The sequence below is a fragment of the Microtus pennsylvanicus genome, chromosome 20 (genome assembly GCF_037038515.1).
Source record: "Microtus pennsylvanicus isolate mMicPen1 chromosome 20, mMicPen1.hap1, whole genome shotgun sequence".
Classification (NCBI taxonomy): Eukaryota; Metazoa; Chordata; class Mammalia; order Rodentia; family Cricetidae; genus Microtus; species Microtus pennsylvanicus.
In genome coordinates this window covers 38,348,204-38,373,312 of record NC_134598.1, presented here as the reverse complement: position 1 = coordinate 38,373,312, position 25,109 = coordinate 38,348,204, and the positions used below count along the sequence as shown (strand labels likewise).

The window sequence follows — 25,109 nt, the reverse complement described above, 5'->3', positions numbered from 1 at the left end:
ATAGAAAACACAGCAATGACAGGTATGGATAGAAGATGTTAGATACAAAGGTTAAAACAATCAAGGCCAGATAAATTGAGCCCAAACCAACAATCTCCAGCTCAGATCCAGATATGTGAATGTACTGACGGGCATTGACCCTTTAAAAAGTATAAAAAAATGAGATTATCGGGCACAAAAACAAGCCAATCCATTCTTACATTAATTCTAGAAAATGAAGCACTATCTACAGACGTCCTGTATTAGCAAAACCTATTTACAAACCAAGCATATCAACAATATTTAATTTCCTTCTAGCACAAAGGCCAAAGGAGGTTAATTGCAGTTATTTATATGTTCAGAAAACGTTAGACAAATCTATTTATTTTTCAAATGTAAATTGCTCTAGATCTTTGCCAAGTCAAAAAAAATGAATGAAAATTAAAATTTGAGAGACAAAGAACATAGTAGATAGCTCTCTAGGCCACTCTCAAGGTGTGTTTATCAACTGTCCTGACACACCTCAAGAGAACCATTGCTTGAACCTCTACCATGCTTGCCACAGGAAGGGAATGCTGAGTGTAGACTTCGGGGATTGCTTTGACTTTAGCATTTTCCATGCAACTCAGAGAAAGCATTTATCCTCTGGTATTGACATAATTCTATAGCATGTAAAAGAAATGTCTCCAGAAGTTTTAGTTTAAGATTCGCTACTAAATTCAGTTACTTAAGTAAAAATGCTTATTATTAAATTTTTAAAAATTATTTTTATTGTTTCAACTTATATATATGAAATAAATAACATATTATAAGTAGTAGACATATATGTACCTTATTCCTCTTTTATCAAACCCCTCCTTATTCCCAATAATCAAGTAGACCAATTAATTTTCTATTACACTTTAAATCTATTATCTTTATTGTGTGTGTATGTGTGAGCGTGCATAGGTGTGTGCAGGTCAGTAGACAACTCTTGGGAATTGGTTCTTTCCTTCCACCACGTAGGTCCCAGGGACTGAACTCAGGTCACCAGGCTTAGGGGCTAGTGGCCTTACCCAGTGAACCATCTAGTTGGCCCAGAGTACGCTCATTTTTGACCATACCTCTGTATTATTTTCAAAACCATTTTTCTTTATGTGGGTCCTAGAAATAAAACTCAGCTTCTTACACTTTATGGAGCATGTCCTCAGTTTAATCTATGTCTGTACTATTACCCCAACCACACTGAGGAGGGGCATTAGGTCTGTATCCTTCAATGCTTCTACAGTAGCATCACCACCGCTCAGGCTGACAATGGTATCTGTTTCCTGCTCAGATATTCCTCCTCACTATCAGCATGAGCAAGGCTTGTCCTGTGTTCTGCTTTACCTAATAGGGCTTCCAGAAGTCTTTAGATTGAATGAATACAAATTTGTTAAATGAATCAGTGAAAGTTCTGCACAATGAGTTCATCCAGATCGAGTACCACTGCCTCCGGGAGGGAGGGGGGAAGACACATAGGAATCTAGAAGCTAAAAAACTTTTATGAAGCCCTAAAATCTCCTGAAGTTACGAGATTTAAAAGGTCAAGACCCATCTTTAAAGTTTTTGAAGTCAGCAATAAATAAATAAATAAATAAGCACAAAACAAACCACCATCACCGTCAACAACAAAAACCTCTCGGGGGAAACGAGAGATCATCTTCAGTGGAGCTGTCTGCAGATTGCAGAATGGGCAAGCAGCTCAGGGAGGCAGCTTCTCGGGGTCACCCGTGCTGTGCTGGGCCTTCCTGTTATGTCTTTAGTCACGCATGCTTTGTGAGCAATCTCTTACCCACGTTCTTGGAAGTGACCCCCATAAACTCGCTGGCTTATGCAGTGAGACGCGAGTGTCCTTGGCTCTTTGGCCTGTCGTGGGGCCCTACCCGGGGTGAATGGATGCCCTGATCACATCCCAGGAAAGCCACGCAGCAGAATGTATTAAGCCTACCAGTGTGTTCGTCTTGAATGCTGGTGGGCTTCCTGCTTTACTCTAGGGGGTGCTTCTTGGCTTCTACAGACTAAGGAGAATGATAAAAATAGCCAGATAGGATTCTTTCCCAGCTGCAACGAGTGAATAAATTCCATATCCTTAGGACTTAAGGAGAGCTAGATTTGAGGAAAAACTAGGTTAAAAGTCAGATCTAGGATCCTGCCAAGGGCCCAGAAAAAATTCCATTGACCACCCCCTTAAGACGTTTGACCCTGAGAAAGACGGAAGCAAAGTAGAAGGAGCAGGCTAGTATTGGGCTTCTCTGCCTCGGAAGCAAGATGCCCCCTGAGCCAGCTCCATCATCAGTGCCGCTGGTGCAGGGGAGCAGCTGGCAAGGGTACTGGCTGAAAGGCTTTGGAATCATCTCCAGGGCTCTGCAATATCCGGAAGGATGAGATGGAACGGGTTGTAAAGTTGCTGAAGGGATTGATACAAAGCTTCGGTGTTTTTAGGTGATAAGGGCAGACCAGGGCAGCGCCGGCTTCCAAAACTGTTTCCTTGCCCAGCGACACCTAATGTGTTTTAGCTCAGTGGGGCCCATCTGCAGAAGGTCAATCACACGGACATCACTGAGAGTTTAAATAACCTAAGCTCCTTTGCGTGTCTGACTTGCCCACCTAGGATTACAGCTCCCACTGCCCTCCTGATGGACTCTGCTCCAGCCTCCTTAGCCTCCTGACTGGTCTGTAACCTTGTCAAGTATGATCCCGCCCCAGGGCCTTTGCATTTCCTGTTATGATTGGCAAGGTCAGTCCTCCTCTAACCTCCTGGCTTGCTGCCTCACTTTCTTTAGGTCCCGGCTCAAAGGAAGGGGAACTTTCTGACCGTCCTACCTAAAGCAGCTCCTTCCTTGATTCCAATACTTGCTTTGTTTCTCTATCTCTATACATGATACATTGTTATCTATGCCTTTGTTCCCCTCTCTCTCTTGTGGGAGGACTCAAAGCCAGGGTATTTTGCCTGACCGGGTAGCTGCTTGCTACTTGTCTACTGAATGGGTGATTGCATGAATAAGCATCTCCTGGGCACCAGCTTCTGAACTTGGTGATACTGCAGAGGCTCCAGCCCTCAGGGTGTCTGCTCTAGAAGCCTTATGGCCAGGAGCACATAGTGTTCTGAGATGATGAAGTTTGTGCTTTCACATCAAGTCAAAGCTGAGAGGGTGGCCTGAGCCTGTGGGAAGGGAGGGTTTACCACAGAGTATGGGCAGAGGGTAAGAAATACAAGAAGATGAGACATTTTAGGGGGATTCTGTGGAGGGGGTAAGAAGTTGGGAGACATTGAACCTAAGTTAGAAAATACATGAATAGGAGAACCATTTGGAGCAGTCTCAGTACTGACTGGTTCCCTGTTTATTAACAGTTTCCTTAATAAATGGGGGGAGGGGAATCTGGGGCTGTCTGTTCTAGTGTTTAAAGCCTTCAGAGTTTGAACTACTAGGGGTTTCGTGCAGCCACTCGGGATTAACTTAAAAATTGCTTCAATGGCAAGAAGTCTGACAGTCATTAATTAAACCTGCATGATTGTTAGAGCAGCATTTGCAGTTGGTGACAGAGGCATAAGTGGCCACCAATATAGGATGCAGAGAGCTAGAACTCAAGGCAAACTGCCGAGCCCGGGTCACCTGTTCCAGTCAAGTGCTCAGGGTTTCCGGGGCAGAGGCAGTTCCGCAGAGAAGGGCTTTGGAGGCTTATGAAAATGGTAGCATTCCCATTTCACCATGTATGAGCATCCTTGTCTGTTACACACACACACACACACACACACACACACACACACACACACACACACACACACACACCATGGTGCCCAGCGTCTCGGGAGCAGTCACATGAGGGTGGGGTTTCTGTGTCAGGGGTTCAGAGGTGAGTAGAGAAGAGCATCGTACAGAAGACTGTAGGGCTCCCTCCAGCCTTGTGGTTTGAACTTGGCAGTGAGAAGAGCGAAGCCTGGGAAAATTGCTACCTGCTTTTGCTAGCCTCTTCACCAAAATTCCTGGGCATGCCAGAGCCTGACTGGCTGAACCTTGACTGAATTTCTCAATCTTTAAGACCGAGAGGAAGCCTGCCTGGGCAAAGTTTAGTACACACAGGAAAAACATGCGTCAGAGCACAAAACCTGAAATCCAAAATTACAAAGAAGCACACACAGCCACCTCATAAATGGAAATCTCAGCCAGGCGCATGCACAATGACCTTCGTATAAAAACAATGCCAACGCTTGCTTTGTAGTGTCCCAGAGATGTCTTTCCTTCTAGAACAATCAGGGAAGATGGGTGGGGAGCCCTTATTGGAAATTCTAGTTTCAATTTCAGAAACTCACAGTTTTGGCTAGGCAGGTATGTGCATGCCTATGTGCGTGCATGCGTGCGTGTGTGCGTGCGTGAGTCTATGAAAACACAAAAACAGCCTCAGCTGATCTTGCCAGGGGCTTTGCTGGAAGCCTGGAGGGAGGCTGCTTGTAGAAAAACTACGAAGGCCCAATGTGCTCATTCTAAGAGATCCTTTATGTGATTGTGGGAAGAAAGCTTGCAGGCCTGGAAGTTACCGTTCCCAGAAGGCACTGCTTCTTGAAAAAGGAAGTAGGAGGAGCCTGGTTGGGCAAGGCTCTTTTTGGGGGAAAGGGCTGGTTTTCTTGGCCAGTTTTTCGCTCACATTGGCCATCAGAGGCCCTGTAAATTATCTTTCAACTGCTCTCCTCCAAACAGACTCCTCTTGTTATATCCACTCTCTCTAAATAGATGTTTTAGTCATGCCATGGTGGGTAGTTTTCAAAGAACAACGATTTGCAAATTGGAAACAATCCCAATGACCAGCGACTGGGGAAACATTAGGCAAATTACAGGACATTCAGAAGATGGACTATTTCACAGCCATTAAAAATGATGTGCATAAATGTTCTGCAGTATCCAGAAATGCTTATGGGACACTATTAAGTGAAATAAAAGGGATATAAAGTTATATATGCAGTACACATATTTTAAAACTCACACTATTTGTATTAAAGAACAACAAGAAACAAACAAAACCCATGAGACGATGCCCTAAGTACTAATTTTTGGTTACCTCTGGGTACTGCAGTAGTAGATAATTTTAGTTTTTCCTTGTATGCTTTTGTGCATTTCCCAATAGTTAAAAAAAAAGAGCTTATATACCTTTTCAGGAAAAAAAAATAACTGTAAAAATTTGAGTTTATCTCCCTTTACATTGCAGCTGTAAAACAACACAGCATACGAGGAGAGCAAAATGGAAGGAAGGTTGGATGATTAAAACAATGAAAATCAAGAAACTGAGCCACGTGGTGGTGGCACATGCCTTTAATCCCAGCACTCGAGAGGCAGAGGCTGTGGATCTCTGTGAGTTTGAGGCCAGCTCGGTCTACAAGAGCTAGTTCCAGGATAGGCCCGAAAGCTACAGAGAAACTGGACAAGCATAAAGGCTCGGCATGGAGCCAGCCCGTGAAGGATGCGACACTCAGGAATACATCTGGTGGGCAGAGGAGCAGATGTGGGCTAGTCACAGCTGTGCCCTGGCAGTGATGCCCATCCCCACGCCAAAGCGTGGGCATCTGGGGACTGTGGATGCAGCGAGTGTTGCAGTGTTTGCAGTGTGTATGAGGCTGTGGTTTGGTTCTGGGTGCAGGGGCACCTTCGTGTTATCTCCACACCTTGGAGATGAAAGCGAAAGGAACGGGAGTTCAAGGCTATTCTCTGCTGTTTTCCTTAGCGTGAGGCTAACATGGGCTGTATGAGACCATATTTCAAAAAACTGGGGGATGGGGAGAGGAGAGTAGAAATTTGGCCGGGGGGGGGCAGGATGGTTCTAGGGTGCTAGGGTCTGAGAATATGTTCTGTAGGCCTCATTGCTCCCAGATACCCAGTCTCCCCGCTGGACCCCACCATGCTGTGCCGGCTACCAATTAATTCCCACTGCGTAGCATCTGACCTAACTTGCACTTATGCCCGTTTTGAATTTTTGGCTTTTTCCCTGTGTGTTCCAGGATCCAAACACAGGGCACACCAAAAGCTGTCAGTTCCAAGCAAATTAAACCTCTTGCCTTTGGGCCACAGAGGAGGGGGGGGGCAGCTGGCAGCACCAGGCCCTGGGGATGCAGAGAATTGCACTCTGTAGACCATGAACTTGTCACCCCTCTCTGGGCCTCTTGCAGGAAGCTGCATCCTGAATAGTTCTTTGCTCTACTTTGGTGTTATGTCTCACATCGGCCTAACTCTCTTACCTACTCAGTACCAAGAAGAATGAGTGACGGACAGCCCTCAGGCCTGCCTGCAAGGAGTTTGGTGCAGTGGCAGCAGACACAGGCATGGGTGTATGTGTGTGTGTGTGTGTCAATCTGCAATGTCAGAGCTACGGGGGTGTGCCAGGAGGGCACGAAGAACTCTGGGCACTTGGTTTCCAGCCAGTCAATAATGGCACTTTGTGACCTTGGGCAAGGCCTCGAATTTTTCACTCTCTGCTTCGTTAGTAAAATATGAAGACGGGCCCTATCTGAGAGCGTGACCCTGAAGTTCAAGTGGAGGAATTCTGACCAAGGCCCTGGCACAGGCTAGCGCTCCACAGCTGTTCCAGCTCTCCAGCGAAGGCTCCAAGGAGAGCAGAGGCTTTCTCAGGCCTGAGAGGCAATTTAGCACCGTGCCTGTGGGAGAGGAGGAGGTGCGGCCGCCTCCAGGGCTGTGCAGGCTCTATATCCTTCTCTTGCTCCCTCCCTGGCACTGGGGGCATCCTATCTTCATCAGTAGTCCCCCATAAGAGGCACAAAGATGGAAGCCACGTGGGCAGGCAGTAATTTTCCCTATACTTTAATCCCGTGGATGGCATTATAAATATTGGACTCCCAGCAAGGCCGGGCAGCAGTCTACCAATGTGGCTTCAGTACAGACAGGGCCCCCCAGGTCCAGTGCAAGGCCAGACCCCAACTGTGGTTACTTCAGGATATCCAGGACACACTGTCAGGGTGGAGTGCATGAGGCTCTTTATCAGCTGTTAGGAAAGTATTTGAGGGGCTGGAGAGATTTTTGGATCAGCATTGAACAGAACTGGCTGTTATTCCAGAGGTCCTGAGTTCAATTCCCAGCACTCATATGGTGGCTCACAGCCATCCGTAATAAGATCTGGCACCCGCTTCTGGCCTCCAGGCATACATGCAGGTAGAACACTGTATATATAATAAATAAGTAAACCTTTGAAAAAGAAAAGCATTTGAACATTTTGGTGGTGAAGCAGCTGTTCCTCTACAAATAGCTGAAGGAGGGTCTCCTGGCTCCAGCCCTGATCCTCCAGGGCTGGTTTTTGCCTCCCACCATGAATCTTTAGGTTTTTTTTTTTCTAATGTAGAGCCAGTGGCTCCATCCCTGGATTACCTCCGTGTTCACTGTGTAACGGCACGATTTGATCCAGCTTCCAAAGTCCGACTCAAGTACCGTCTTTATGACCACAGTGTTCTGCAGGTGACCTATCTGAAACTCCCGTAGGCACACTACACTCTCCCCCAGGCCCGCCCCGTTCAGTGATTCAATGGTGCCAAGCAGGAGCCATGTGAGGCCCCTTTGTTCCCCTTCTTCAGCTTAGGGACCGACCCACAGACAGCAGCAGAGTGTCACAGTTCGGTCTCACAGTTCTGGACCAGGCTGCTGACAGTGAGTCCCTGAGCTGTCATTCTCTGCCTCACCTTCTCCATCTGTAAAACTCAGACCCTGCTAATCACACATATCTTGTGGGAATCACGAAGGCTATCTGAATTTATTTGTCAAAAATGTTAGAGTGCTTGTGTCCCATCTAAGGGATGCAGGACCGCCAGCTTCCAGTGCTTGTGCCCCATCTAAGGGATGCAGGCCTGCCAGCTTCCAGTGCTTGTGCCCCATCTAAGAGTTTCAGGACCGTCAGCTTCCTGTGCTCGTGCCCCATTTAAGGGATGCAGGACCGCCAGCTTCCTGTGCTCATGCCCCATCTAAGGGATGCAGGACCGCCAGCTTCCTGTGCTCATGCCCCATCTAAGGGATGCAGGACCGCCAGCTTTCAGTGCTCGTACCCCATCTAAGGGATGCTGGACTGCTAGCTTCCTGTGCTCATGACCCATCTAAGGGATGCAGGACCGCCAGCTTCCAGTGCTCATGCCCCATCTAAGGGATGCAGGACCGCCAGCCTCCAGCACTGCAAAACTCATGGCAGACACTGGATGGACACAGCTGACTGAATGACTGACTGACGAGTGAATAACAAATCAGAAGCTTCCGAGTAACTAAATATAATGAAAACATCACACAAGCTGAGATGCGTCATGCTCAAAAAATGTTGAGGTACCATTTTCTGGCGCAGTGGGAGAGGTTGGCAGAGGTCTGTCAGCGGGGGCGGAGTTAAAGGGAGACAGAGGAATGGGTTTTCATCTACTGAGCATGACACCGTGGCTGATAAAGGTGTTGTGTATGCTTCAAAGTCCTGAAGAGGGGGATTTTAGACATTCCTACTACAACGAATCGGCGAACTTTGGGGCGATAGTTATGCTAACAAGTCCAACTTGCTCGTACAAGGATCAAGACAGAACACCGTGTTCCGGGAGGATGTGTAGTTGCCGTGTGACAATTAGAAATCAAACCGCAGAGGTGGACTTTTTTTTTACCTTTACAGAAAGTTAAGAAACCAACCACGTTTCTCTGAGATTTAAAAATTGTAGTCAAGTTAGATGAAGTGAGCCAGCAATCCTTGTACCATTTGCTATTAGCAGTGTTTGTTGGAGCCCCAAGCAGGGAAAATACTAGAAGGAAAAGGGAAGAAGGAAGGGAAGCATACTGAAGCAAGACTGCTCTGGGCATGGTTTTCAGGCTTCTGACCTCAGGGCCCCTAGTCTCCAGTCAGGGCATATGGCTGCAAGAGGCAGTCTAGGCTCACGCTTCCTCATGCCTCCAGCCTTTGTGCCCTCGGTTGGTTCCTCACGAGCTGTGTGACTTCTTTAAGGCTAAAATTCTTCCACCAGATAGGGATAGCAAAAGGGATGATGCCTAGGATCGGCTCACACAGCTGTCGGGAAGATTCACTGATGCGCTGCCCTCAGAAGGGAGCTGCATAGTGGGAATTTCTGGAGAAACGGCACGGAGATGCTAACATGACTGCTTTAGGAAGTGCTGGTCTAAGCCAGGCCTGGAGGCATAGACTATAAATCCAGCCAATCAGGAGGCTGAGGCAGAAGGATCACAAGTTCAAGGCTAGCCTTGGGCAACAGAACAAGACACCATCTCAAAATTTCTCAAAGTCAAAATTATAAAGAGGGTTTGGGGTGTAGCTCAGTATCAAAGCATTTGCCTAGTATGTGTGAGAACTCAGTTTCAATCTCTGGGTACAGGATTGCCTCCTTCCCACAAATGGAGCTTTATATAATTGAGAGCAATCTACAGATTTAACACGATACTCATTAAAATTCAAATGGTACTCTGTACGGAAGTAGAAAAATAATTTAACTCAAGTGAATGCTGATTAACTAAGCAGTCTTGATCAAAGAGAGCAATGCTGTAGGAATCACAACGTATCTTCAGATTATACTATAGAGCCACAGTAACAGAAACAGCAAGGTATGGCATAAAGCATACCAGACAAAGGGACAGAGTGAGAATCTATATTAGGTTGGCCTGTGGGGGATTGCCTTAGCTGAGTTAATCGATGTTGAAATACCCAGCCCATTGTGGGTGGCACCATTCCTTAGGTAGGGGGTAGGGAACTGTATAGATAAGAACAGAGAAATCGAGTAGAGCTCAAGCAAGCGAGAGAGCATGTGTATATTCACTTCTCCCTGTTCTTGAGTGTAGATGGGATGTAACCAGTTATTCTGAGTTCTTGCTACCTTGACATCCCTGCGATGCAGGACTGTAACTTGGAATTGTGAATGAACATAAACTCTTTCCTGATTTGTTTTCTTGTTGAGGTATTTTGTCGCAGCAGCCACAACCACAAAACTAGAACCCTCATTCTTCTTCAACAAAATCAAACACACACACACACACCACCATCATCATCATCCAATTAGTAAGTGGGCAAGTGAGCTGAACAGAAAGTTTTCAAAAGAAACACCAATAGATGGGAGTGTATGAAAAATGTTCCATATCCATAGCCAACAAGGATGTGTTGAGACATCATTGAGAGGCCATCTCACTGCAGTCAGAATGATGGTCGTAGAGAAAACAAGCAACAAACACCTGTTCAGGATGTGGGCAAGCAAAACTGGCATTCACTTTTGACAGCTGTGTAAGGCTGGAATATCAATGATGGAAATCAGGATGGAGGTTCCTAAAAACTTGAAATAGGAGGGCTGAATAGCTCAGCCAAACCATAAACCCAAAGGGCTCTAAGTCAGCACCCACCAAGCTGTGTCAAATCCATGCACACTGCTGCACTGTTTGCAACAGCCTGGAGAGGCAAATGGATGGAGAAAATGTGGTGTTTATACACTGCAGGCTTTTGTTCAGCCATAAAGAACAATGAGATTGTGAATTATTTGCAGGAAAGTAGACAGAAGTGCAGGTCAGCATGTTAACAAAATAAGCCAGACTCGAAGACTAATATCATGCTTTCTTGTATATGGGGAAACTAGGCTAAAATAATGTACGTATATAAGACATAAATATAGAAGAGGTCTATTTGGGAAGTGGGACCGCAGGGAGGGAGAACAACAGAGGGTAATGTATGAATATGAGCAGAATTATGATCCACACATATGAAAATGCCATAATAAAACCCATCGTTATATATGCTAGTTTAAAAACATTAAAATAAGTTTGGCGGTAAGATGATCCAAGTGGGAACATGGTGTGCATTCCAGCAGGTAGCTGGCCCTGGGTCTGTGATGATTCCCTTCATGGTGCTGGGGGGGATGAAAGAGTTCCCTGGCTGCTGTCCTAAAACGCTGCTTGCATTGAGTCTCACAGCAAGGTTTATGATGATGGTGATATTCTAGGTCCCTGCTGTCTGGTCCTGTCACTTCACAAGACCTGGCAGTTCTCCATGAGGTCTTACCAGTGCGGGCATCTGAAAGAAGGCTAGGCCCATGGTGGCAGGAAACTGACTCTTTAATTTGGGTTGATTCTTTTTCATTTAAATTTAAGCACCCCCATGGGGACGGATCACTGTACCAGGCTGGGCAGCTCTAATTTATGATTCTTTGTGTTTATTAACAGAAGGTCTCCTGGGTTGGAGTTGATAAAGCACTGGCCTTTGCGAGCATGAGGCCCTGAGCTTGATCTCTAGAACCCATAAAAAAAAAAACACCCAGACATGTCGCTGTGTGCTTATAACCCAGTTCTGGGAAAGCAGAGGCAGGAGGATCCACCGGCTCACCAGCCAGCAAGCCTGGACTACTTGGTAAAAAACCCTATCCCAAAACAAACAAACAGAGGACCAAAACGAATGAACAAACTGATAAGGTGGACAGCACATGAGCAATGGTGACTGAAGAATGACAACTGCCATTGACCTCTGACCTCTGTACACATTCACACCCACATACAGGCACACACACACATGCACACACAGACACACGCATATACATGCAGACACACACACATGCACGCACACACACATGCACACACACACACATGCAGACACACACATGCACACATGCACACACATACACATGCACACACAGACACACACACATACATGCAGACACACACACATGCACGCGCACACACATGCACGCATGCACACACAGACACACGCACATACATGCAGACACACACACGCACGCACACACGCACGCACACACAGACATACGCACACACATGCAGACACACACATGCACGCACACACACATGCACGCACACACACATGCACACACAGACACACGCACACACATGCAGACAGACCCCCCCCCACACACACAATAAATACGAGTATTCTTCCCCTTGGTGTCAGCCCCCATGAGCGTGCTGTGGTCCAGTGGGCAGATCCAGAAGAGGACTGGCTTCTGAGGGGAACAAATGTACCTGCTGGCAGTCAGGCGACACCTGCATGCTGGGGGAAGGTGCTGTCCTTCAGCCCGAGCCTACCCCTCGGCTTGTCACCTGTGGGCACAAGCTGTCCCTCTTCCTAGGTAAATTCCCTAAGTAACCCAGCCAAAGCTGTTTAACAAGTCCCAAGGCTGCAGGTGTCAACAGCTCAGATGCCGGTGAAATCCCGTTTGCCTGAATGCTGTCCCGAGGGATGGCCCCTGTCAAACATTGCCTTGCCCCTCCTTTGTGCGTTTCTGCATTAATCTGCCAGCCTTGAGCTGTGTAGAGCCACCTTGGGGAAGCTGTGGGTGATCGTTAAACTGAGAGCTGTTCTTTGGTGGTTGCTCCAGAGCCAAGCATGCTGCAGGCTGGCCACGTCAGGACAATCCCACGTTCCATTTGCTCAGGTAAACTGCAGAGGACTTCTGGAGTAAGGAGGTTGCAGCTAGTCCCCACTGGGACAGACGGTCATTAGGTACCAAACATCAACTGAGCCCCCACCTCTGGGGGCTCACTACAAAGCTTATTTCTTGTCTATATGAAGCTTTACAAAATGGAGGTTTTGGTATAAACTTTGAACAAAACAAAACAAAATGTTAGTACCTCGTAACAGTGCTGTCCAGGCCCCAGCTGCTTCACCTGGGAGCCAGCTGGAAAGAAAATGTGTAGACTGTACCTTCAGGCCTAATGAAGTTTATCAAAATCCCATCGTTAGCCTGTTCCAAGCCCACGTGATAGACGCCACGACAGCAAGGTGACGGCAGCCATCATTTCTAGTGCAGAGACCTTTAAAGCATTTAGTATATCAACTCACAAAGCCTCATGAACACCCTGACATCGACCTATGGTAGTCCAGGAAACTGAAGCTCAGAGGGGTTAAGTAACCTGTCCAAGATCACTCAGCTAATGAGTGTGAAAGTCAGGATCTCAACCGAAGTACTCTACCTTCAGAATTAAAGAAGAATGCCTACAACACATTTCTCTTATCTAACAGGCATGCCCATGAATCAAAACCTCCCCGTATCTTGTAAATACGCTAGTTCTTCTTCATCAGTTTCTTTTTAAAGTGCTGAGATACGATGGATGGGCTATGATGTTGGTTAGACTCTGGATAAGGATGGTTTCCTCACTACCAGTTGGATTTGTTTTGTCTGTAGACACAAATGTGAGGGTTATACAACGCTCTGTCCTTGTCCGGCACAGAACAGAGGCTGAGCAAATAACAATATCTCACGCCAGCCTCCCCTCCTTCTCAGTGGTCCTTTCTGATCTTCACTGATGACAGTGGGTCTCTCCACCTTCCTTCCTGCCCAGGCTGTTGCTGTGTTCCTAGAGCCTCTCCAGGCCAGGACCTGCATGAGGATTTCAGATACTAAACTCAGAGGCATTAAGGGACAGCAAGAGAGCTTTTCTTGCAGATAGAGCCACTCCTGAGCTTCTGTGAGGACAGGTGTATGAACAATTTAGTGGAAAGAGTGCATGATCATAGCTTTCTATTTTGGTAGCCATGGGATGGAAGGTCATTCTTATGTCAAGCTTGCCCTGGGTGTCTCAGTTCTGACATCTAACTCACTGCTTGTACCTGTCCCATGAGCAATGTCTTTTCTCATGTTACAGATGACAAAAGGAGATTCGACGAGGCAAAATCACTTGTTCAAGTTCTCAGAACTGCAGAGCTGGGCTGTAATTCCTAGCTGCTACCCACCTGACTCACCAAGTGGTAGAATCTCCAGAAGATGAAAGTGATAAGGGCTTTAAAAAATGTTAACATCTACTTTGATTTTGAAAATTCAACCAAGAAGGGACGGAAAGAATGAGATAAATGGCTTCGAAAAAATTTGGGACATGTAGATCATGTCTTTTTCAAGTGTGTCTTGGAAATTCTGCATTTCTTAGTGGGTCTCTTTAGACTTCCAGCTGCTCCAACCACACTGAATCTAGAAATAGACTCAAGAAGGGAAAATGGCCGCTGATAAACACAGTAGATAATAGAACCACACAGCTGTATGTTCAGGGTCATGCAACAGCGTGTTATCAGGTCTTAGAAGTTTAGATCTGGTACAGTGCGGGGGATGGGGTGGGGGGGGCGGAGCTGGCCACAGGTTATGAAGCCTCATTTGCACGCAGACCATTGAGAAATCAGCTTCAGTGATCTTGGTGAGAGGGAAGTCCTGAAGCACAGCCAATGCAGCCCGGGCAGAAGGGAACAGAGAAATGAGATGTCACAGTGTAGCATAAGACATGTGCTGTAGAATGCTGTCCTCTGGGTCTAACGTGACTGCTGCTCCATTGAACCGTCAGTGTCTGTGATTACCCTAAGGAAACCTGGAGAAGATTGGGCCATTAACTTTCTAACATGAGTGGAGGATGGCTTCACAAGACCCTGCTTCTTCCAAGATTAAGAAGATTAAGAGCCAGTTAATAGTGTTGTTTGGAGGAGGGGATCATGAGGGCTACACCCCTCCCCATGTGTGTACGTGTGTGTGTGTGTGTGTGTGTGTGTGTGTGTGTGTGTGTGTGTGCTTGATTACACTCACTCTTACACTAAACTAGACATGTGTGGAATCTTTTCCTGGTCTATTGTTTGGTGCTGTATCTACATGTGTGACTAGAAGGTCCTTCATCTGTCCAGGAAAAGTCACACCTCAACATGCTGGCCAGTAGAAGTCAAGAGCAGGTACAAGAATCCTAGTTTTCTAAAGCCAATGGGAGTGCCTTCCTTAGAGACTAGAGACAGGAAGAGCAGCGGATTTGGGGATATGATGACTTCAACTCTAAGGTGATGTCACTCCCGAGGGACTTGTTCAGTGGGCAGCTGGAATTGGATCAGTCCACGCTTTCATGCTGCAAGTCCGTGTTGACTTTTCCTTGTGCACCTAGCATGATCTTGGCCTTGGCTGTGGAGTGACGGGCCAACCACATGTTTAGTTCACCACTGTGAAGCTCACAGGCATCGCCCAAGCACGGGAATCTGTAGGGGATCCCAGGTTACTGCACTGGGCAGGAAAGAACAAGGGGTTACAAGAAGAATTAGCTTGAGACTAGACAGTGGGAACCTGAAGGGGAAAGCAGGGTGGGAAGAGGAGATTCTGGAGCTAGCGGAGGCAGTGTTTGGCCAGGGAGGGAGACGCATCATCTACAGAGACGCAAAAGCCACAGGTGATGGATGAGGGTAAACAAGGAATCTCAACACTGTCTAGGCACTGGAAAGCTTGGTACCACTGAACTGAGCCTCCGAGGACCTATAGTCAAAGACAGCGAGGTATTGGTGTGTCTGGCTAAGAGATTTTGCTCTGGGACCACGGACATTTCCGCACCTCCCTGTGTGGGACTTGTCTGCACATGGGGATTGCCTAGGGGGTCCACTGATTTGGCCTGGAAAGTGAGAAACCTGGGTGACTCCTGACCCATCAGGTCAGGTGTTCAGATGGCTGGATACTGATAACTAAAACTCGAGAAGATTCCTATTGCCTGGCCAGTTTTCATCCTCTTGTTTGAACAGAACTCTGAGAGGTGTGTGGGAGGGTCTTAAGGGAGCCCACCGAGGCCCAAGCTACTGTGGTAGAAACAGCATCCACTGAGTTTTTAAGAACCACTTCAAAAGCCCAAGACGGGAATCATTCAGATATGTGCGCTTGACTACCACAGCAACAACAGCCAAAGGGGCACTAATTGGACCCTGGTGTGTTCCGGGCACTGTTCGACTCACTTAAGTTTCCAACAGCCCTGTGAAGAATTTACTTTTTGCATCCCATTTTACAGATGAAGAAACCAAGGTACACATGAAGGCATTTCCCCAAGGCTGCAGTTTTTAATCAGAAGTGCCTGAGTTTGAGCCCAGGCAGTATATTTTAGAGCCCGTTCTACTAAGTGTGTCTCTGTAAGAATGGGGGTCATTTCCATAGTTTTCATTGTACTTAGGTCAAGGAAGGACTGTGTTAAGGTAGCGCCTGGTTCATGAGCCTCGAGAAAAGACAGACGAGAAGGGAATAAGAGAGGGGACACGCCCAGGTAGCCTGTTCCTAAAAGCGGCTTCTAATCCCAGACCTCTGAGAGGGTAGGATTCCCCCAGAGGATCCTGGGGCTTAAAGGTATGAAGAATCTTGAGAAACTGTGTAATTCAGTTCTCCGGCATGTAGAAGGGAAGGTGAGGCCAGCAGAAATGGAGGGACACAGTCCAGAGCCCCTCACACTCTTTTCTTCCCATAAGATTCCAGGCTACAGAGACAACCGAGAGACTTCTCCCAGGACAGCCCAGTATCCACTCCAGACCCAGGAGACAACTCTTCTGGCTGATCAACTGCTCTGGTTCAACTGGGGCCCCAAGAGATCCATGAAGAAAGATGGAGACATCTAAGGAGGTGGCATCTTCAAACCGTATTTTCAAAGACTGCACCCCAGTTCCTGCCTGTCTGAGATATTCATGTAAACTTCTGTGACCCAAGCCACTTTTATCCTGTACAGGACCAGGCACATATAAAGCTATTTCAAAACCCCTCCAGGCTTTATGATGTCTCCCTGGGGCATGAAGTTCCTCTCCAGTGTTTTATGGGATAAGAGCAACCATTTCCTCCCATCCTCCCTCCATCACTCCCAAACCTCTCTTCATCTTAGAGGGCAATACGAATCCATCACAAGGCTGGGGTGAGCCAAGAACTGTCTGTAACCTTGGAAACCAGGCAAGGCATACCTTTCCACCTGGAGGTTGACCTTGGACGGTTCCACGTTGGGGTTTTCCCATTCCATTTGCGGGCAGTGCATGAAGTAGCAAAGTGTGTACAGGGCCTCCGGCTCCCAGTAGAGCGCCCCCTGCTTGTGGTGCAGGGGAGTGCCATTGCCGTGGTGCTTTGCATTGAGGGGCTGCAGGTGGTGCATCGCCCGGGACACCAGGTCACCTGTGGACAGAAGCAAGATTTCAGAACCTCGCGTCACAGACACCAACCAGAAGATCTTAGCAGAGACTCTGGACCCCGGTTTCCTCAGCCGCTACATCCCGTGACAGTCCCACGTCAAGCAGAAAGGGAAAAACATTTGTTGGTCATGTGACCGTCAGGGACTTTGAAGTACAGGCGTCAGTGGAATTGCTTGCAGTCTTGCTCTTCTGGGACTCCAATTGCTTTCGCTCCCCTCTCACGCAGCCCAGAATGACCTCAAAGTCACTATGTAGCTGAGGATAACTTGAACTTCTGATCCTGCCTCCATCTCCTGAGTGCTGGGATTACAGGCATGAGCTACCACACCCAGACTATGTGGTGTCCAGGAGCAAGCCCAGGGCTTCCTTGTGCATCCTAGGCTCCCTACCTGTGGAATAATGGTCTTGTACGCTGCAAAGATTTGTCACTTGTATTGGTTTAATAACCTGTTTCCTTGCTGTCCTCTGCTAGTACAATAACTCAGCTTTGAGAGGTATATTTTCACTTCTAGTCCATGAAAAGAGTCCCTTTACTCTGTCACATGCTTCCTGCCATGTTGCCGGTTCCTCAGCATGAAAATGGAACCAAGTGAGCCCAGATCAGCAACTCAGAAACTTGGTCAAGGTGTCCTTTCCTTTAGGTTTATTTCTTGGGTAATTTGTCACTGAGGTGTGTGTGCATACGTGAATTTATGTTTTATTACATTTGTGCAGGTACCCACAGAGACCAGAGAGTGCTGGATCTCCCAGAGCTGGGCTTACAGGTGGCTGTGAATCACCTGGTGTGGGTCCCGGGAGCTGAACCCACGTCCTCTGAGGAATCTCTCTAGCACCCAATATATTTAAAGTCTCTTTATGGTGAAGAAATGGAAGTCCAAAAGGTTCCACAGCTTCACAAGGTTGCATAGCTATAAAATATGTAAGAGGAGAGGTGGGATTTGAACTTAGGACTCTGCACAGAATCCACGCTCTTAGCCATAGTCTTTGAACACAGGGGGTTGTTTCACCCTTCTCAGGACCAGCAAACCTGAGGAACATGCTGTTCTTTTTTCTTCTTCCTCAGAGGGACAGCGTACTTTTTACATTAATCTTTGCTTTTAATTACATGTATGCATGTGTGCACGAGTGTGGGTTTGTGCATGTGAGTGTGGTATCCGCAGAGGCCAGAAGAGGGAATCAGTTCTGCCTGGAACTCCAGTTCCAGGGGATTGTGAGCTACCTGTTGTGGTTGCCGGGAACTGAACTCTACTCAGTAAGAGCTTTAGGAACTTTTCATTGCTGAGCCATCTCTCCATCCTCAAACAAGACTTCTTAATGAAGCCACAACTGCACGTTCTCATGGGTCACAGGGCAGATCTTCCTGGGGGTGGCTGACTGAGCTCAGAAACCCACCCTTGTCCTGGCTGAGACAATGGTTCCATTATTCACGAATGCCGCCATGCCAAAGCGAGCAGTCTTTGTGGCTACTTGCTCAATTTTAAATGTACTCATTTTGTCTTAGTTAAATACATCCATGTAATGAGGAAAATTATACCACTTTCACAAATAGAATATGAACATCACTTGCCATAAATAGAAAGCAAATGATTAGGACAGCTCAAATTTGGGTTCTGCTTTCTTCTTAAATGAATAACAAGTATCAGAAAGGGGGTTGGGGGCCATATCAAACAGAGCCTTTCTTAAGTAATTAAGGTAAAAGTGTGTGATACATGTATTTTAATGTCCTTTCCCTGGCCACGAAAGTCATCTCGTGTACAATGGAGTGTGTTGCATATCTTTGGAGCCTCTTGTGCAAGATGCAAAATGATTAATGTTAAGTGTCAACTGGGCTGGGCTGTGGAGCTGAGTTGCTAGATCAGACATTGTCTAGACATTTCTTTGGGGTAGTTTTAGGATCATTTTACTGAGAGCAGGTTCTGAGTACAGAAGCCGAACACCTGTGATGTAGATGGGCCTTGGCTAATTGGTTGAAGGCCTGAGGGAAAACTGAGGCTGGAGAGATGGCTCAGCAGTGAAAAGCAGGCACTGCTCTTCCAGAGGACCTGAGAGCAGTTCCCAGCACCCACATCCGGCTGCTCGTGGCTGCATTAACTCCAGAATATCTGAGGCCCTCTTCTGGTCTCTATGGTTACCCCACATATGAGGCATGGCAGGCAGGCAGGCAGACAGACAGACACACAAGTAAACATAAATAAAAAAAGTGGAATCCCCCTCCCCCCAAAAAAGGGATTCTGACTCCAGGCTGCAGCATTAGCTTTGATTAGAACCCCAGTCTGCTGGGCTGCCTTGAAAGGGCTGGTCCTGCTGCCCACACTCATACGAGTCAAATCTTTCAAGTCTCCATTGTCTCTTCTACTCTTCCTTTGTCTTTTGAAACATAGTATTACTTTGTAGCTTACTTACTTTATAGCCTTGAACTCACCATGTAGCCCAGGCTTGATCGGAATTATGGGGATCGTCCTGCCTCAGCCTCTCTTCCAAGTGCTGAGATTATGTGACTGACTCTCTCTCTCTCTCTCTCTCTCTCTCTCTCTCTCTCTCTCTCTCTCTCTCTCTCTCTCTCTCTTCCCTCCCACAATGTCTGTGCTAGTCTCTCCCGTCCCATCCTGCATTGCTGCATTGTGTGGTCAAACCTTCTACCATCCTGCTGCCTCTCAGTGACACACTTTAACCGACCTCAAAACCCAGGAACACAAACTCTATGATATCTAGTGGGCTGAGGTTAGGGGCCCTGCTGAACCATCCTGTGCACGGGTCACCCGTTACAGCAAACAATCTAGTCCCGAAGGTCCACGCTGCTGAGATGGGAAACCGAGGCCCATGTTGCAGGGCAAGGTGGGGTCAGATAAGGTTCTCTGTGTTAAGGTAGTGTGCCTATGTCTTTCTCTCTACAGTGGTCCAATTTCCTCCTCCAAAGGCAGCCCAGTTCAACTGGCCAGCCCTCAGTCCATCTTAGAGCAATTTGGCTTTATGCAGCAAATGTATTATCAAATGCTCCAGTCCCCTGAGTCAGTAATCCACTTCTGGGAACGTGTCCCAGTGTTAGAATTCAAAATGCTGCAGAATCTTTGCCCATGAGGATTGGCACCCAGACCTTATTTACAGACTCCCAAATCCAACAAACAAATGTCCAAAAATAATAAGAAAAGAAACTCCAGTACACACATAAGATCAAATAATAAACGGAGGCAGACGTCAAAACTGTTTACACAAAACTGCAATATCGCGAGGAGGAATCTTCATTAAAATGGTAAGTAGGGAAAGTACGAACTTCAAAATTACTTACAGTGTGATCAGGATTATGTTATTAAAAATATGCACAAGGTAAATATCAGGAGAAGGAGAAAGAATGTTGACCAAGGATTTTTGCCTGGAGGGATTATTGGCGTTCTCCAAATTTCTGAACTTTGATTTCTGGCACCTAGAAGTAGGTATTTCCTTCCCTGTGCTTCTGTCCAGGGTCAGACTAGAATATTCTTTCTCTAAAATGCTCTCAGGAGGGAGGAGCTCATGGGGCCCTGAAGACTGACACACAGTTGGTGGCTGCTAGGGGGAGGGAGAGAGGTTGTTAGCGTTAATTGTCAACTTGACAAAATGTAGAATCAGTTGGGAGAAGGGCTCTCTGGCATGGATTCCGGGATCATCCTGGTTATATTAGTTGATGGGAGACCTACCCACTGCAGGTGGTGGAGGGTCCTAGACTGTGGAAAAGTGAAGGCGAGCTGAGCTAGCAACCAGGCGTGAATTCATGGCTCTCTGCTCTTAGCTGTGGATGGAATGTGACTTGAGACTTCAAGGTCCTGTCACCTTGACGGCCCCACAGCAGACTGTAACCTGCAACTGTGAGCCAAGGTCCTGTCACCTTGATGGCCCCACAGCAGATCGTAACCTGCAACTGTGAGCCAATTAAGCCCTTTATTTCTTGTTTCTTATAGGTTTTTTTTTTTTGTAATCACAGCAGCAAAAAAGAACCTAAAACAGGAATCATGAGAGAGGCACGTGAGAGGACAGTAGGGGATGAATAATATCAAAATATGTTATTTACATGTGTGAAGATGTCATAATGAAACCTCTTACATATTAATACGCATTAATAAAATGTAAGAAGAAATTTGCATGAAACACTTCACAATGATAAAAATCAAAAGTGAGAGGGAAATGGGGCTAGTGACAGCAATGGCAGAGACGGCGAGATGCGGGCAGGAGTTCCCAGTTGCCCATCAACTTCCCATGTTCTAGGGACACTGGGAGGGCTGGTGGGTGGGTGCTCTTAGCCTTCTAGTCTCACTGTCCCTTCATCTTCTCGGGGACCACTCGGTCCACCTGGCTTTCCCAGGTCCCTGTTTCATTGATTTCTTAACTCCCACACCCTACAGCTACTGATGGCTGATCAAATGGTGCAGCTTCCAGGAAGCCCTCTAAAATGCCCTGGTCAGAATCTCATTTCCTTGAGTACCAGCAACACTCCCTAATAAAGATGTAGCTGCTTAATTTTGTAGTGCTTTACAGTTAACTATCCACATGCATGCTTCTTTGTGGGGACCCAATAAACTCTATCTATTGCTCTCTTTTTGGGAGCAGTATGATATGTCCTTTGCCTGCATCTCAGCACCCAATATGCTACTATTTAGTGGTGGCTCTTGACCAAGCTAATTTATTTTTCTGTGAGAAGCGAAAATAATGGCAGAATGGATTTGTTATGTATTTTAAGAGAAAAAACACATATAAATTACCTAAACTTGACATTCTTGCCTGCAAAATGGAGATAATAATAATATTTATCTCATAGAATTAAATGAGGAAATACATATACACACTTACAGTACTCAGAAAAGGGTCTGGTACCTTGTTTGTGCTTAATTAGTATTTAGCTCTATTCTTTTTTTGCACCACCATTATCATTACCAACATTATTGATAGCATCACCACCACATCATTTCCATCATCACTACACATTTCCATCCTCACCAACATCAGCGATATCATTATCATATCATTTCTGTCATCACCATAGTCATTGTTACCAACATGATCACCATCATTACATCATCTCCATCATCACCATCATCTCCATCACCTCCATCAACACCATCATCTCCATCATCACCATCATCTCCATCATCATCATCATCATCATCACCATCATCTCCATCATCATCATCACCATCATCTCCATCATCACTATCATCACCATCATCATCATCATCACCATCATCTCCATCATCATCATCACCATCATCTCCATCATCACCATCATCTCCATCATCATCATCATCATCACCATCACCTCCATCATCATCATCATCTCCATCAACACCATCTCCATCATCTCCATCATCATCATCATCATCATCACCATCATCTCCATCATCATCATCACCATCATCTCCATCATCACCATCATCTCCATCATCATCATCATCATCATCATCATCATCATCATCATCATCACCATCACCTCCATCATCATCATCATCTCCATCAACACCATCTCCATCATCACCATCATCTCCATCATCACCATCACCTCCATCAACACCATCATCTCCATCATCATCATCATCATCATCACCATCACCTCCATCATCATCATCATCTCCATCAACACCATCTCCATCATCACCATCATCACTATCATCACCATCATTACATCATCTCCATCATCTCCATCACCATCATCACCATCATCTCCATCATCACCATCACCTTCATCAACACCATCATCTCCATCATCATCATTATGATCTTCATCATCACCATCTCCATCATCACCAGCATCTCCATCATCACCATCATCAAATAATCAAATAATTGCATTATTTCCATCATCACATGATTTCCCTCATCATTGTCATCTTCATCCCCAGACTAGAGCTTTCGGTGTATCTCTGAGGAGGGCTGCCCATGTGAGATGAGTAGGCATAGAGATTTTCACCCTCACTACACCTGTTTGAAGCTCTCCACTCTGTAAGTGCTACCTGCTGTCCTCCCTGTCTGTGACATGAGCACCAAACAAACATTTATTTTTTTCTGCCAGCTTCTCTGAGCTTGGGCAGCTTGAGTTCAGTTCAAGACACCTCTCTGAGAATCCATCCACTGGTAATTGTGTTTCTCAAATGTCAGCCATCTGGGAATACTGTCATGATGTCTCTCATATCTGTGCACAGCTTGTACAATTTATTTACTTAATATTTTCTCTTTAAATTGCCTCACTTGTTCATACAAACAAATTTATTTTAAAAGGAAACTTTATATCAGCACCATAAATGGAAAACCAATATTTCCGCATGCTCATGAAATATACATAGTGATTAAAATTAAAAAGGTTCTGTGCATCACCTACAATCATCTTCCATGACAGCCCAGGGGATGCTTCTCAAACCTGCCCAGCTCTTATATACAGCCTCCTAGAAGCTGAGACTGCTGTGAGCCAGGAATGGTTTCCCTGGAAAAAGATCACACATTCCAAAAGGGGGCTGCTTCTGCTCAAATCTATGCTGAGACAGCCCTTTCAATCGGAGAAGAAAGAAGGGAAAGAAGAGAGAAAAGGAGAGGGGAGGGTGTAAGAGGCAAGAGAGGAGAGGAGGAGCAGGAAGGAGAAGAGAGGAGGATGGGGGAGGGGGAGAGGAGGAAGAGAAGGGAAGGGAGGAGTCAAGAGGGGAGAGTTTGTGTCAAATTGACAAGACTTAACCAGAACACAAGATTATGTAAGTGGTAGCACTTGCTGGGGAGAACACACTGCCCTACTGGGGAGAGGAGACTTTCCCACAGGAGCAGTCTGAAAGGTGGGCGGGGCTTCACGGGTGCAGCTTGTGTTGAGTTATCACCCTACCTTGGGTGACTGTCTGCCCTATAAGTAACTTCAGTAAACTCCATAAGCTAGACTTGGGTGGAATGATTTCTTTGATCTGTCATTGATGTCCTATCTGGGGTGATTATGCTGTGTGACTTTTCACAGGAAACAACATAATCCAGCCCCATCATTACTCAGGGGTGACCACAACTGCCCACAGACTCCAAGTCAGTGTAGGGATGACACACTCTCTTAGGATATTACCTCTCTGTTATGTATGTGAGAACCTGTGTATGTTCAGCTCAGGGTCCTCCAGCTCTTAAGTTCAATAGAAAATGACATTAGTCTGTCTTATAATCTTTGAGCGCCCAACCTACAGCATTTTCTTCAGTCTTTGTGTCATAGAGCAATTCACTTCAGGCTGTTAATTTGTCATTTCAGGGACATTTGCTGAGCTGTGGGTGGTATACGAGATGCTCAGAATACAAAGTTCGTTCAGATACGGCAGAGAGGACAAAGAAAGCTGCTCAATGAAGACCTTCCTATATTCTGGCTGTGCACCCTGGGGCGAGACAGAGATCCTTTTGCTTATTTGTGAAATGGGAAGACTAACAATGCCTGGGTTGTATGCCATGTCCTTTCCACACAGGAGATTCAGAATTGGTGAGTGTTTTTACCTCAAGACTATATCTCAGTCAGAATCCCACCAAAGAGACAAAACACCTGAAGGAATCAACTTAGAAGGAGGATGGATTTTGTCTATGGTCTCTCGACTCTGCTGCTCTGGGTCTGTGGCAGCTCAGTACCTCATGGAAAGAGCATTAAGCAGAAGATCCTTCTTCACCTCACAGCATCCAGGAATCAGTAAGAAAGGCAGTGGAGGCTGGCATCCCAATATCCCTTTCAAGGACACCTCACTCCCAATGGCCACAGACTAGAAGATAAGCTTTCAATATATGCCACTGGGGAACTTTCAGGATAAAACATGAAGCCCCATAACAGGAGGGATAAAGGCAAGTGTTCCAAGCATCCCAGTGACTGAGGGAAGTTCAAAGTCTTAATATGATTTACTGAAGAAACAAGCCAAGTGGTGTGGGGAGACACCCTAGCCTTCAGGGTCGGTCTCCTCCTTAGGAACTTGGCAACTTTTCTGAATGTTGTGTCTCTCCAGTTTAGCTCAGAGCCTGTAGGCTCTCAGAGCAAATGCAGGTTCTCAGAGTTGGAGGAACAAAGCTGCACCTGGTAGCCCATCCTTATGGAGGAGGCTCTGGGATCTGAGTGGTACCTCTTCAGGTGACTCCAGTGAGAACATGGTTCCATGGTGATGGGTAGCAGATATTTCTAGCCCTTCAGCTCACAGGTGAGGCTGATGGAGGACATAGTGTTTAAATTCCTCTTGCTTCTACCTCCAGATCACAAAGTA

General features: G+C 46.4%; 1 protein-coding gene across 3 annotated transcripts in view; it reads right to left on the bottom strand.

Annotated features, from left to right (window-relative positions):
• Positions 1-25,109, bottom strand: part of Abtb3 (ankyrin repeat and BTB domain containing 3) — a 243,736-nt gene that overhangs the window by 69,618 nt on the left and 149,009 nt on the right. For all 3 annotated transcript variants that reach the window (XM_075954315.1, XM_075954317.1, XM_075954316.1), the window contains exon 3: positions 16,672-16,876. In XM_075954315.1, coding sequence (XP_075810430.1) covers positions 16,672-16,876 — 205 coding nt within the window. The remainder of the gene's footprint in view (positions 1-16,671; positions 16,877-25,109) is intronic.